Genomic DNA, 12,335 nt, shown 5'->3' with positions numbered 1-12,335 from the left:
GGGGGGGGGGGGGGGGGGGGCACTGATACATGAGCACAATTCAAAAATACACAAACAGCCGTTGGACATATCTTCCACCAAAGAATCCTCTTTCTTGCCTTTAATAAGCAAAAACACAAGTTTGTCAGTGAACCAAAAAAAATAAGGAGGAAGAGGAAAACTTTGAGTCAGCCATGTTCAAATTACTGATTTTAGTTTTCTAAAACATAAAAGCGCAAACTGCCCCCGGCCTGGACAATATAAACACTTCAGATTTCACAATGACACATCAATGTGAATTTTTACCCCATCCTTTTTTTTCTTTATAAGACTAAACTTCAAAACTAGTTCACTTTAAATAATCCTCTGATTAAGGCTTTTACTAATGATGAGTTATGTGCACTATTTGTTAAGCATATGTTTCTATTTATCAGCATAGTTGCATCAATAAAAAACTGAAATCCTTGCTGATTATCTGATCCCATTAGATTTGTTTCCAATAGGCCTGACCTAAAGCTTAATCATATAAATTGATTCTAAACGCATTTTAAGATTGATCTTTTCCTAACTTTTTGATCTAAAATCTTTTATTTTGAGTAAAAGAATTATTTAATTATGCACATTATTAAAGAATTTTAATCATAAAGCCATGTTACATGCTTAGCCTACCTGACTCTTTCTTTGGAGTCTCCAAAAGTCTCTTTTAGGTTGGTCAGATCTGGATAATAGGTAGCTGGTGGGGAGATGACCTCCACCAAGCCAGAGTTGAGCTCTGTAGAAAAGCTAAGGAAAGAAAAGGTTTGGACAAAGATGAGACAATGAACGAACAATGAGCAAACGTTAGACTTCAGAGCTTTGAAGCCTTATGCAGAGAAGTGTACTCACTCTTTTTCCAGGCCATCAACCACGCTGTGGACATAGTCCAGGTCAGTCTGCAGAGATTGTACCAGGAAGAAACATTACACCCACTGTTTTTAAATCGATTCTCAAAAAGGCATCGCAGTCGACTGAAGTTCTCACCTCCCCGACAAACACAATGATGACACAGTCAAGCTTTTCCTCTGCTGAGAGCTTGTCTATAAGCGAACGCAGCGTCTCTGACAGATACGACTTCACCTTTCGCTTCACTGTGGGGATTCCCATCACCATGGTAACTAAGAGAAAGATACAGTGTGAGGTGAGAAACGGGAAAGGTCCAAGAGGGCAGCGGTTTAATCCAAAATGAGTGGGCCAAAAAAAAATCATCTTTACAGAGAGACGAAAACAGATTAGGTCGACCTAAATCCACTAAAATAAAATTGCTGCCAACGCTGACAGATGGCAGAGAGAAGATTGGTTAATAGAGGTAGTTTATAAGAAACAAAGCAACAACACATAATTGTTGTTGCACAATAACACTAATTCTCAACAAACTATTTAATAAAGATTGGGATTTCTAATATCACTATTTATTCCATTATTTAGTCAGCAGGGAGAGATGATTAACAGAAATATCCAAAAAGGTTGCTATATTTCAAACTACATTATGGTATTCTGCATTAGGTTTTTAAATAAATCAACATCTCATTGAAATGCATAAAAAACAAAGTATAGACTAATGGAAAGAAAAGTCATAACTTTTGCAAGTTGCATTCTCAGAGCAAGCTAAAGCACCACAACAACTTTCTATATTTAAAAGGGGTAAAACCTGTTATGGGGACGAGAATGTCAAGTTGGACGTACTCATGGTGCCACAAAATATAGATTTATACTTAACTTCTAATTTTTATTAAACTTTTTAAAAATAAAACTGATATGTTTTCTAAAACAAGCAAAGTAGTCTGATTTCCATAGAGACAGACTGTGCATATCTAAAACACACACTAGGAGATAAACAATTATAACAATAGTGGGCATTTGTAAAAAGATAAAAATAAAAAATAAAAAAAACAATATGTGAATATAAAATTAATGATTTTTTTCCATTTATCAGTCTAATATTCTTCCACAACAGTAAAAGAGAAATTTATGTTAAGGCTTTTTGTTGTTTTTGCCAGGATTGTTCTCTGCCTTTGGGTAATGGTTCCTGGATTTTTTTTTTTTTTTGACTCTTTTTAGTCAGAAATTTATAACAGAAAAGAAAACAAAATGTCACCTTTAAAAAAATTTTTTTTAACTGTGAATAAGTAGCAGGTAGCATTTTGGACACCTCTTGCTTTAGTGAGATATCAATCACAAGATATAACAATGAAAAAAAGACCCTGTGAGAAAGTGCATGTTTGTGTGGATGATATAGCAGAAGGAGGAGGGGTTAAAGGGGGGACATGCTGACTGCACTGATTCAGGGGACACATGGGGGCCAAATAAATGCATGCAACAAAACCTGAGGTACAGCATGAGTGAACAGCACAGCGGATCGAGAAGGGGTGCAATCCTCTAGAGTGCTCTGTGCAGTGTGGAGAATCTGTCCTAGTTCTGCTATTGTGCTTTTCACACCAAGCTCCATGTTGTATAGAGACACCCACCACCACCAAGAAAGTAGGTCGAGGATGAAAGGAGAAAGTGGGAGGAAGGAGAAAAAGACAAGAGTGACAGTGCAAAGGAGGATGGCAGAACATGATTGAGGGACAATGCATGCATGTGCAGCAGGACTGACTGCAGGACGGCACCTCCCCTCATTCCTTGATCAGTTTGCCTGCTGCACTCTGCTGTCCTTCTCATTCCTCCAGAGGGAAGAAGGAATAAACGTATAACATAAATTTTTTTTGCACTTTTTTAAGATCAATGAAACCAAGTAATATGTCATGCTAGACAGTGATGTTATTTAAAATTGTCTCCAGTCTTTTGCTAAATTTGGTTAAACTATTTACTCAGGGTTTATACAGGAATGAGTAACTGTAATTTAATGCACTTTTAATGCTCTTAGAAATTATTTTAATGTCATCAACGACTACCCATGACTCTTTTATATTTATATACATCTATATATAAGAAAACACGTCCAAGTCCTTTGTCATCTTTACCGTCGACAGGCTGCAGCCTGTAACTTTTGTTGAAGTTTACATTCTCTAGCCTTTTCTCCGCCTCAAGCTTCTTTTCCTAACATACGGCTTTACAATCAACCAGAAGCACTTCCGCGCAAACACTTGGAACCAGTTATTTCTGATATAGTACATCTGACAAAATCGTTTTTATAAACGATTTTTTTTTTTAAATAAAGCATTTTAAATGCCACGATAATGACCTTTAATGAATTTTAATGCCAGTTAAGGCCTTAATTAAAACAATATTATTTAATGACTTTTAAGGATTTTTAACGACCCGTGGAAACCCTGTTTCTGAAAATGTTTCATTCTCAAGCTAAGACACCATGGGTTCTGCTTAGTATAAAAAAGAAGACACATTGAATGTGAAAAAAATAAAAACTAGCATTAAATACAACTGCAAACAATAAATAGTGGGTAAAAAGTACAAGTTACTTTTGTCAATATAATAATAAAATTTTTACTAATATTCCGGTTAAGGATCAGAGTCGACTCTAGCCCCCATGACCTAGAGAGTTAGTTACATAGCCAGGTTGGTAAGCAGGTGTAATACTTTACTAAACTATATACTTTGCTGTGACTGGTTCCACAGTAGTGGCTGCATTGTTTTAGGTCCATCAGACTGGTTGTGTCTTTTTCAAACCGAAGAGCCTTTAACGTGTGTTTGTATTGGCATCTATGTTGTGAAAGCATTATGCGAAAAAGATTTGAGGTACACCATAATAAAGCCAAGATATTTGATTTTTAAATTACAAAACATACTTTCTGATGCAGTTTACAAAGCTGTAAACCAGAGGTTAGTACTGTAAGGTTTTGATCCCTTTTTTCTGTGCCAACTTTAATGGCTTTATGTTACCTCGTAGCATTGATATCAGTTCAGCTTTGCAACACAATAAAGTCGCTCTAGTTATGAAATGCAAGACTTGCTCTGTTGTTATCAAATATCAAGCCAAACAACACATGGCTCTTAAATCAGGAAATGTAAATGAGAAAACAAAGAAGCATCCAATGCAAATATGAGGTATGTCAGCTGATACCACTACTATACTCTTTACAAGCAGAACCCGTGTCAGAGATCCTGTGATCAAAGTTGGCTTCTCACCAAAGGAGGGATCAAATCTGGAGTTCTTAATATTAAATGAAAATGTAAGAGAGAGATGGCGAGAAGCCAGGGAAAGGTAATAAGGATATGATGGTCCTGGAAGCTGTCCAGTGCAGACACTGAAGGATGGTGGTGGTGGGAGGGGGCAACCTTCTCAGTCCACCATTTTCTTTAAATAGTGAGAATATATCTAAGCAGGGATATGCGAGTCCAGCTAGATCAGTCTCAAAAGTTCCCCCTAAACTGCCTTGTTTCATAAGCATTGTTTAATTTGGGGTTTGACATGTCCTGATTTGGCAGCTATAAATAGACCAGTGCTAAACACGCTCAGACTGGCACTGAAACAAGAAATCAAAGTTAGGCTAGACTCAGAGCTAAAGCAATTTAACAGGAAGTGCTGAAATTGAAGGGTTGCCAGTGACAAACAACATGCATGCAGTGTTGCTGGCATAGCTGGAGGTCCAAAAGTACAAAATATCATTAAGTAGATAAATAAAATCCCCGTAGGACTGTTTTTATCGTTCAAATATTATAGTTTAAATGGTCAAGCTGCATAATAAACTGAGACCGTGAAACATAAATACTGGAAAAAGACTTAAGTTTTCTTAATATACATAATTCCATTAACACACATCAGTATCTATTCTCAATAGGTAAAAGATTTAAAAGTGCAGGCAGCGGTTGCTGTAACTCACCGATTCATGGATCACTTCCAGGATTAATATCTCCACTTTGTACATTACAATAAACCAAATAGAGCATGATTCGCAGAGGACACCTCTTGGCACTGATGCAAAAAGCTGCATTGTCTGAGTGGGCATAGCCTTTTACCTCTATGCATCTCTTCAGACAAGTAAGAAAACACATTCCTAGATGTTTTTCAAGATAACCCTTAATGGCAACTCAGATTCCTGCTCTAAAGTCATACCTGAACACTAAATCAAAAGGTAGCATTTCTTTACTAACTGGAAAAAATGTCAATATTTTTTTTTCGTGCTCCTGATTTGCCACTCTTGGTGTTTGCTGCCTTTTTTTAGAGCCCCTGTTTTTTTTTGTCAGTTCTAATCACTTAAAGTGGGACAGGTTCATTAAAACAGCTTAAACCTCAGGCTTACTTTCTATCAAGCTTAAATTTTCTGCACATATAAAGCACAAAAAGAAGATAAGAAATCTTCCTAATAGGAGCTAAAAGGAGGAAAGGTCACATGCAGTATGGTGCAGCTTACAGGATAAAAGAAATTAAATCAGCAGCCAACAGGCTGAAAGTATCCCATCATCTGGGAGAAGACACACATTGTGCAGAACTTTGAGCTCATAAAAATCATAAAGTAAGGAGGAGGATAAAGAGGATAATTCATAGGAGGGTTCATGGTGTTATAAAATTGAACTTTTTATTTTTCACTGTCCAGTTACCAGTGTAAAGTTTTGTTGCAATGCCTTTCAAAGAGAACATCACAGAGGAGACTGAAGGAAAGGGGAAAACAATATCTTATGCAAAAATACCTTTGGGGAAAGCTATCCTCTCTGGGAAATCCAGAGAGGATATTTGTAAACAAGTAACAGTCTGAAGACATGTTGAGACTTGAGCTTCTCCGTGGAGTAATAAGGATGACTGAGTAATAACTTTTGCTTTGTGGTTAATCATGTAAAATTCAGAGGAAAAGGAAATATATAAACTTCTCACCTCCTGTGCGACCAAGACCGACTTGCACTGCTGGCTGCAGGCTGCCCTCATTGTTCAGAAGGTGAGGCAGGTGGTGGTAGATGTTTGGCACCTGGAGAGGTTTCCTGTTTGTGAGCTCCTTCAGTAGCTTCTGAGTCTCATCTGAAAATAGATCCATACAAGAAAGCTTACAGTGAGCTATTTCTAGAGCTATGAATCACTGGAGCAGATCTATGTGAACATGGCCTTATTGTTTAGGCAGATATTGCATTAAAACCAGACATCACTTTGATCAGGCCAGTAAACTTCAGTTGAAAGCTAGATCCTATCAAAAAGCTGCTAGTAATATTCATCTTTGTGGTAAATCATAACATTTGGTAATTTCTAATATTCTACATTTGTATGACATTTAAATTTTTTTATTTTTCAAAATATGAAAACAAAATAGTTTAATGAGTATTTTCCTATATTGACACAATTAGTGTGCTCCTACATGCAACAAAATAAAAAAAGACATTTAATCAATGATTTAGAATGAATGAATGAATGAATGAATGAAGAACATTCCCATTTTTTTAACTGTTTTAATGAATCTCTGCCCTTTAATGCTTATTTCATTTCTAAACCTTAATTTTCAGCCATAAACACAATTTTTTCCATGTTTTTAGAAATTCAAGTAAACTTTTTGCAGTTTTATTTTCCCTTTTCTTTTTTTATTTATTAATTTTTTCAATGCCCAAATACATTTAAATCATATTTTGCCCACTATATTTTAAGATTAGTTTCCTGTGCTTTTTTTATTGGTGAATTTTCTCCTCTCATATGTCGCTGATCTGTAAGAAGCAGCTGCTGAGTGTCTTGTTTTGGAAAGAAACTAGCAGCATCAGCTACCTTCTATCACATGATTTCTAAAGAATTTAGAAGCAATATGGATTTGTAGTAATACTTTAATCGCAGTACTGGGGAGTACTATAGTTAGCTCAGTTAGTCAGAACACTTTACTGTATTATGTTGACTGCGTACCAAAAAAAAAATACATCTGTTTATAAGAACAAGAAATAAGATGGCAGTTTTAAGATTGCTTCCAAAATAAAAGTATGCAGTAGAGAGGTATTTCTTATTTTTATTATTTATTTGTTGTTTTTTCTGTAGATTAACAGGAAAAAACAAAAAAAATAAAAAAACAGGTTTTAACAATCTCAATATCCAATTTCTGTTTTGGAATTTTTTTGATAATACTATTAGAAAATATTTAGATATAATTCACTGCACACTAGTTTGCAGAGGTTGGCAACTTTCTGCCGTGACTCACAGATCTCCAATTGATTGGATTTTATTGATCTCACAGAGGTGAAATTTACTCGTAACATCGGCTCAAATAGTCAAAAAGAAGAAGAAAGTGCCAAAAGGAGGAAAAGGTGCATGGGGTAATGTGGCCTTCAGATTAGCTCTGGAACATTGGTACAGGGTTTCGTGGAATGGGTTTCCATGGTTGAAGAGCTGGATTCACTAAGTACAATGCAAAGTGTCTGATGCAGAGGTATAAATCACGTCGCCAATGGACTCTAGAGCAGAGGGGCAGCATTCTTTGTGGGGAGAAATAACATTTTTCCCCCTGCTAATCTGATGGATGACGAGTTACTTGTCTGAAGACATGGACGTCGGTGAGGTTTATGGCTTTTTATTTCTAACAATGAAATGAAAAAACAAAATACAAATAATACATAGAAATTTAACTCTTTAAAAATTATTAAACCCAAGTAAACCAGCAAAACCTTCAAACTCTGATAAGTCAGATTGTGATACAATCTTTAAAACAAAGCTGTTTGATTTTTTGCATTTTAAGCGTTTATATTAAGCAAATTTGTCACAGGGGCAAAACTAACCAATATTAAGTTCTTTTTTTTTCTCGTATGGCACTGGCTGATATATGCATGCATTGGCTGTTTCACTATTGCAGTGTTAGGGGTGGTGAAGTGCCACTGTTTAAAAATTATAAAAAATTATTTGAGAAAAATGGCAGTTGGAGATTTTTTCTTTTTAATTTTACTTTTTTTTTTTCAATTGATAGCAATATTGAATTCTGTTACAAAGTAGAATACACAGTTTAATTTGAGATAACTGCAGTTTAAAGCTGGTAGTTTAAGCAAATTAAAGAAAATTGTAGATTATTTCATTGCGATATTTAATTTGCTGCTCTTGATTTGTGTTTAACTGTTGAAAAAGGTTGGAATGTGGGTGTAAAAAAACTCTTGTAAACAAAGATTTTGGGCAGCAGGAAATGTTTGCTTTCAGAAAGCTGCAACCACGCCTTAGGATCATATATAGCTCATGCCTTGCTGCTTCCACCATTTTCCATCCATTGTTTATGTTTATTTTGATTGTTAGTTAATGTTTCTGTTGTTATGTAAATTAATACCTGTGTAACATTTGTTATTGTCATTGTATAATTTTTTCATAATGTAAATAGAGGACGAAAATTCCATATTGGCTCTAAGAATCTGCTTATCGGTATCTGCCTTAAACAAAACCTGTATCGGTCAATCTTTTTATATATATATATATATATACACACACACACACACATATGCATATACATATGAGACACAGGTGTTGATTACCTGAAAAGTTTGTTAGTGCATCTTTGCTGCTGTTGGTTTCAGCGATGGCCCGTCTGAACTGCTCCAGAATGTGGTTGAGCTCAGACGAACGCTGCAGAGTCCTGTGCTCTGCAACTCGAAGCCTCTCTTTCAAAGCATGGAACTCCCGTTGGTATGCTATCAGCTTCTCTGCAAAGAGAAACCAATACGTGAATTTAACTGCAACCACTCAAAGTGGAAAACTTGTTTGAGAAAAATGAAAACCAAAACCTCAATACTTCATGTGAACTTTCCAGTAAAAGCAAATGATTTGCAAAGGAAGTCACGTTTTCCAACAGAATCAGCATATCTCTCTAGTCCAGATCCTCATTTAAAAAATATAATTGATGTTTGGCCCCACAATCCCAAATTATTTTTGTTTTGTTTAATAGAAAATCCATACGTAAGTCTGTTTTCCTCTGCAATTAATTTAACAGTAGATGAAGTTTAAGGAGGGAAAGCTTGTAAACAAAGCGTAACAACTACCGCTACATAAAAAAAAAAAGTAAATTGAGGAGGAGCTCTGAACTTTTATCTCACTTTGTAAATAAAACATTAACAAAGTAAAACAGGATTAGAAAAATATATATTTACAATACAGACATTTACAGATAATTAGAAAATAAATATTTAAATATGCATTTTTGGAAACAGGTAATATGAAAAATTATAAAAGAAATTAAAAATGATGGAAAGTTTGTTTAAATTATGAGTAGGGCTGGGTATTTTGGACAAAGTCCTGAATCGATTCGATTTTGATTCATACAGTTCTAAATCGATTTATTTTGATTCGATCTGATTTTTCCTGTTATTAAACATCAAGTGGAAAATTGTAAAGCAGACAGCTTAAACTTGAGATGTGAAAAGAACTGTCTCAAAAGTGCAAAATTGTTTGTGAAAAGTGAAAAAGTGAAGCCTCACATGAGCAAGCAGACGTGACACAGCAGGGACACAGCAGACATGCATGAGCTGCATTATCTCCTCTGCACAAACCATACTTGCAGCGTTGTCTGTAACAACTACAAGGTGTTTGCTGGTCAGCCCCCATTTGTTAATGTCTTCAGTCAACCTATTGGCTATAGTTGCACTTGTCTGGCTTGAAGTCATCGTGGTGGTCTGTAGCACAAGATGCAAGGCACAGCTCATCATCAGTGTAGAGGGAAGCCACCTTAATGTCACATATCCAGCACATTATCTTTAGCTGTTTTAAATCCAAAATGGTTCCAGACATCAGACTTCAGTTGGAACAGCTTACTGAGCGGTGTGTTACTCGGTCGGCATTTGAATGTGAACGTCACGTGCGTCACTATCAAACTAATCGATCTCATTCCCTACACATTGATTTTGCAAAGATGTAAAGGAATCGATCCAAAATCGATTAAATCGATTATTTTAACCAGCCCTAATTATGACTAAATTTTTTCATAAGCAGAACTGGAGAAAAGGAACACCAGCAGGAGCAGAGGCGTACAGGAGTAGAACAGATGGGAAACTATGAAGTGGATTTGTGAATAACAGCAAGGGAAAAGTAGCCATGTAGCAGCTTGATGCTTCAGCTAGTATTGATCCAAATTTCAGAAAAACAGTCAGCGTTGTCTTCAATCATGTCCAGCACTCTCCCAAAGATGATGTATTCCTGTGCATCTTCTAATGGCTGTTTCTATTAATGGATATCTTTACTTTAACAAAGGGACTTTGCAGCCTGTTGGGGGGGAGGCATTATTTTACTGCATAAAAACATGACATTTTATGCTGAGAATAATGAGAAAATTGTTTTTATTGGGAATTTAGAAGTGGTAATTGCTGAAAAAGTATCCTCCTTAAGAATCTTACTGTCTAAAACATCAGTCTTCAACAAGTTCATCAGGAAATGGCAGCATATAATGGGTATACTGTAAGCTACTAATGGCTGTTGTAGCATACATAAGCCAAACAAACAAAAAAGCCCAACTAACACAACACTAGTCATAACACAACTTTAAGAACTAAATTAGGCTGATCTTTGAACCAACTAATGAACTAATTTCAATATTTTAAAGAAATCTCATATTTGCTGACAGATCAGTTTTTTCAAGGCATCCATAATTAATGTAGCACAATGTAGTCCAGCTGTGACCACGTCACAGGTCGTGCTTTTCCTATTTGTCTTATCCTACCACCTTTCTTTGCTGAAGGAAAGTGCTCTATTAACTTCTTGATATTGCTAGGCAATTGCTAACATTTGCAATAGAATTGCAGTTTAAAAAAACCAAATTTTCAAATCATAGAGGAATTGAGTTTGAGTCACAATAAATTTAAGAGTAAGAAACCAAATTTCTCACCCCTGATTCATACATGCAAAAAGTAAGGACTTTAATACACAAGAGTAACAGTAAAATCCGGCAATAATGGGCAGGCCAGCTTTCAAGTTCGTCAAAGCAATGTCGTCAAACAATTTCTTTATATATGCATACATATACACATTCAGTAATCAAGGGGTTAATAAACAGAAATAGAGGGAAGAATTAAGGTAGAATAATGATGGTTGTAGTTATTTTTAACACGGATTAAGGGTTTAAGAGCCTGAAATAATATGTTAAGAATTTATTGTCAGAGTGCAATTCTGCTTGAGGTCTGACAAGACTGAACATCGCATATTTTGATTTAGAGATGAGCAAACCTCACTTTTCGAAATACCCGAGAATCAAACACTGACTTTTCCTGATTTGTAAGTTGGGGTCTGACATGGTTTTGTTTCAACGTATACACACACCATAGGGTGTGGCACCCAGTCCTATTGGTTGGATATGCAAATAAGGGATTGCATACCCCCTCCAGGGTGTATATTCACTGTATCAGATCTAAAAACATACAAGGATTCCTTCTATACATTTTCCTGTTTGCTATTGCATTTCATGCTTTTTGGATGCTTGTTCTGAATGTAAACTTGTGGTAGCGAGTAAAGCTCATGGATTTAATGGTTGAGAGACATCTCTGGGATGCCTGGGAGATGATTTATGATACTGGCAGCTGATTAAGAACATCTTGAGGCACAGCGAGCCAACAGTCTGCCTGTGGTACCTCTATATTCTTATTTCTACTAGAGAGAAGAGGAGATTCTGATCCAAGCCTGGATGGTGGAGGCAGCTTGCTTTGAGAACATGGTGCTCCAGCCTCCAACTCGCATCAAGTAACATTTACAAAAGCTCCTTCAGACTATTGAGCCAGCAATGTCTCACTTAGCAAGTGAATGTGACAAATGACAAAGTTGTAAATAAAGCTGCTCAGTGTTAAACCCCTAATTTGCTCACAATTAATTTTTCTTTAGACATATACAGATATTAAAAATCAAAGTAAATCTGGGATTGGTTTACATGCATCAGAGGATCGCAGTACTGGGGAGAAATTCAGAAGTGCTAATTGGAATTTAGACTTTAACTAAATAATAAAGATGCTATCAACAGGAAGAAATATAACTTTTCCGACAGCTGCTATGAAAAACAGACACAGATGTTGGATGTATATAATAACGCCAATATTTAGGTTAAAAACACTTTTTGGTTTTTGAGGTGCAGCCATGCAGTCCCTATTCTTCTTTGGGTCCATGAGTTAAAGGGGCAAAAAGTAAGAAACTTACTGTAAATTACCTTCAATCATTCTAATTTACTACGCAGGACAGAAATAACATTCCTTATAAACAATAAGTCTTCTCCATCAACAATGTCTTAGTCATGTTTTTCTCCTGTCAAACCTAGGGACAGTGTTGTGCCTGAACGCGTTCATTGAACAAAAGTTCATGAACTCATATTTTGGGCGAACGTGAACTGAACGTACTGTATTACTGCCTGATGAACGTTATTGTGAACTCATTCATTCTGGTGTCTGTGAACGGCACGCTCTCTCAGTTCAACTCCGTTCAATAGGTTGCCAAATTTCTATAGAGCCCTCCA

The 12,335-nt window shown here is 36.0% G+C and overlaps 1 protein-coding gene across 1 annotated transcript in view; it reads right to left on the bottom strand.

Moving 5' to 3' along the window:
• Positions 1-12,335, bottom strand: part of mgat4a (mannosyl (alpha-1,3-)-glycoprotein beta-1,4-N-acetylglucosaminyltransferase, isozyme A) — a 47,133-nt gene that overhangs the window by 11,455 nt on the left and 23,343 nt on the right. Inside the window, exons 2-6 of the mRNA XM_015398185.1 lie at positions 8,389-8,556; positions 5,789-5,929; positions 1,000-1,133; positions 865-911; positions 649-762 (exon numbers count right to left, since the gene is read on the bottom strand). Coding sequence (XP_015253671.1) covers positions 649-762; positions 865-911; positions 1,000-1,133; positions 5,789-5,929; positions 8,389-8,556 — 604 coding nt within the window. The remainder of the gene's footprint in view (positions 1-648; positions 763-864; positions 912-999; positions 1,134-5,788; positions 5,930-8,388; positions 8,557-12,335) is intronic.

Source organism: Cyprinodon variegatus, unplaced genomic scaffold (genome assembly GCF_000732505.1).
Source record: "Cyprinodon variegatus isolate N-32 unplaced genomic scaffold, C_variegatus-1.0 Scaffold916, whole genome shotgun sequence".
Classification (NCBI taxonomy): domain Eukaryota; kingdom Metazoa; phylum Chordata; class Actinopteri; order Cyprinodontiformes; family Cyprinodontidae; genus Cyprinodon; species Cyprinodon variegatus.
The sequence above is the reverse complement of the archived record's forward strand: the minus strand, read 5'-3'. Positions and strand labels throughout refer to the sequence as shown.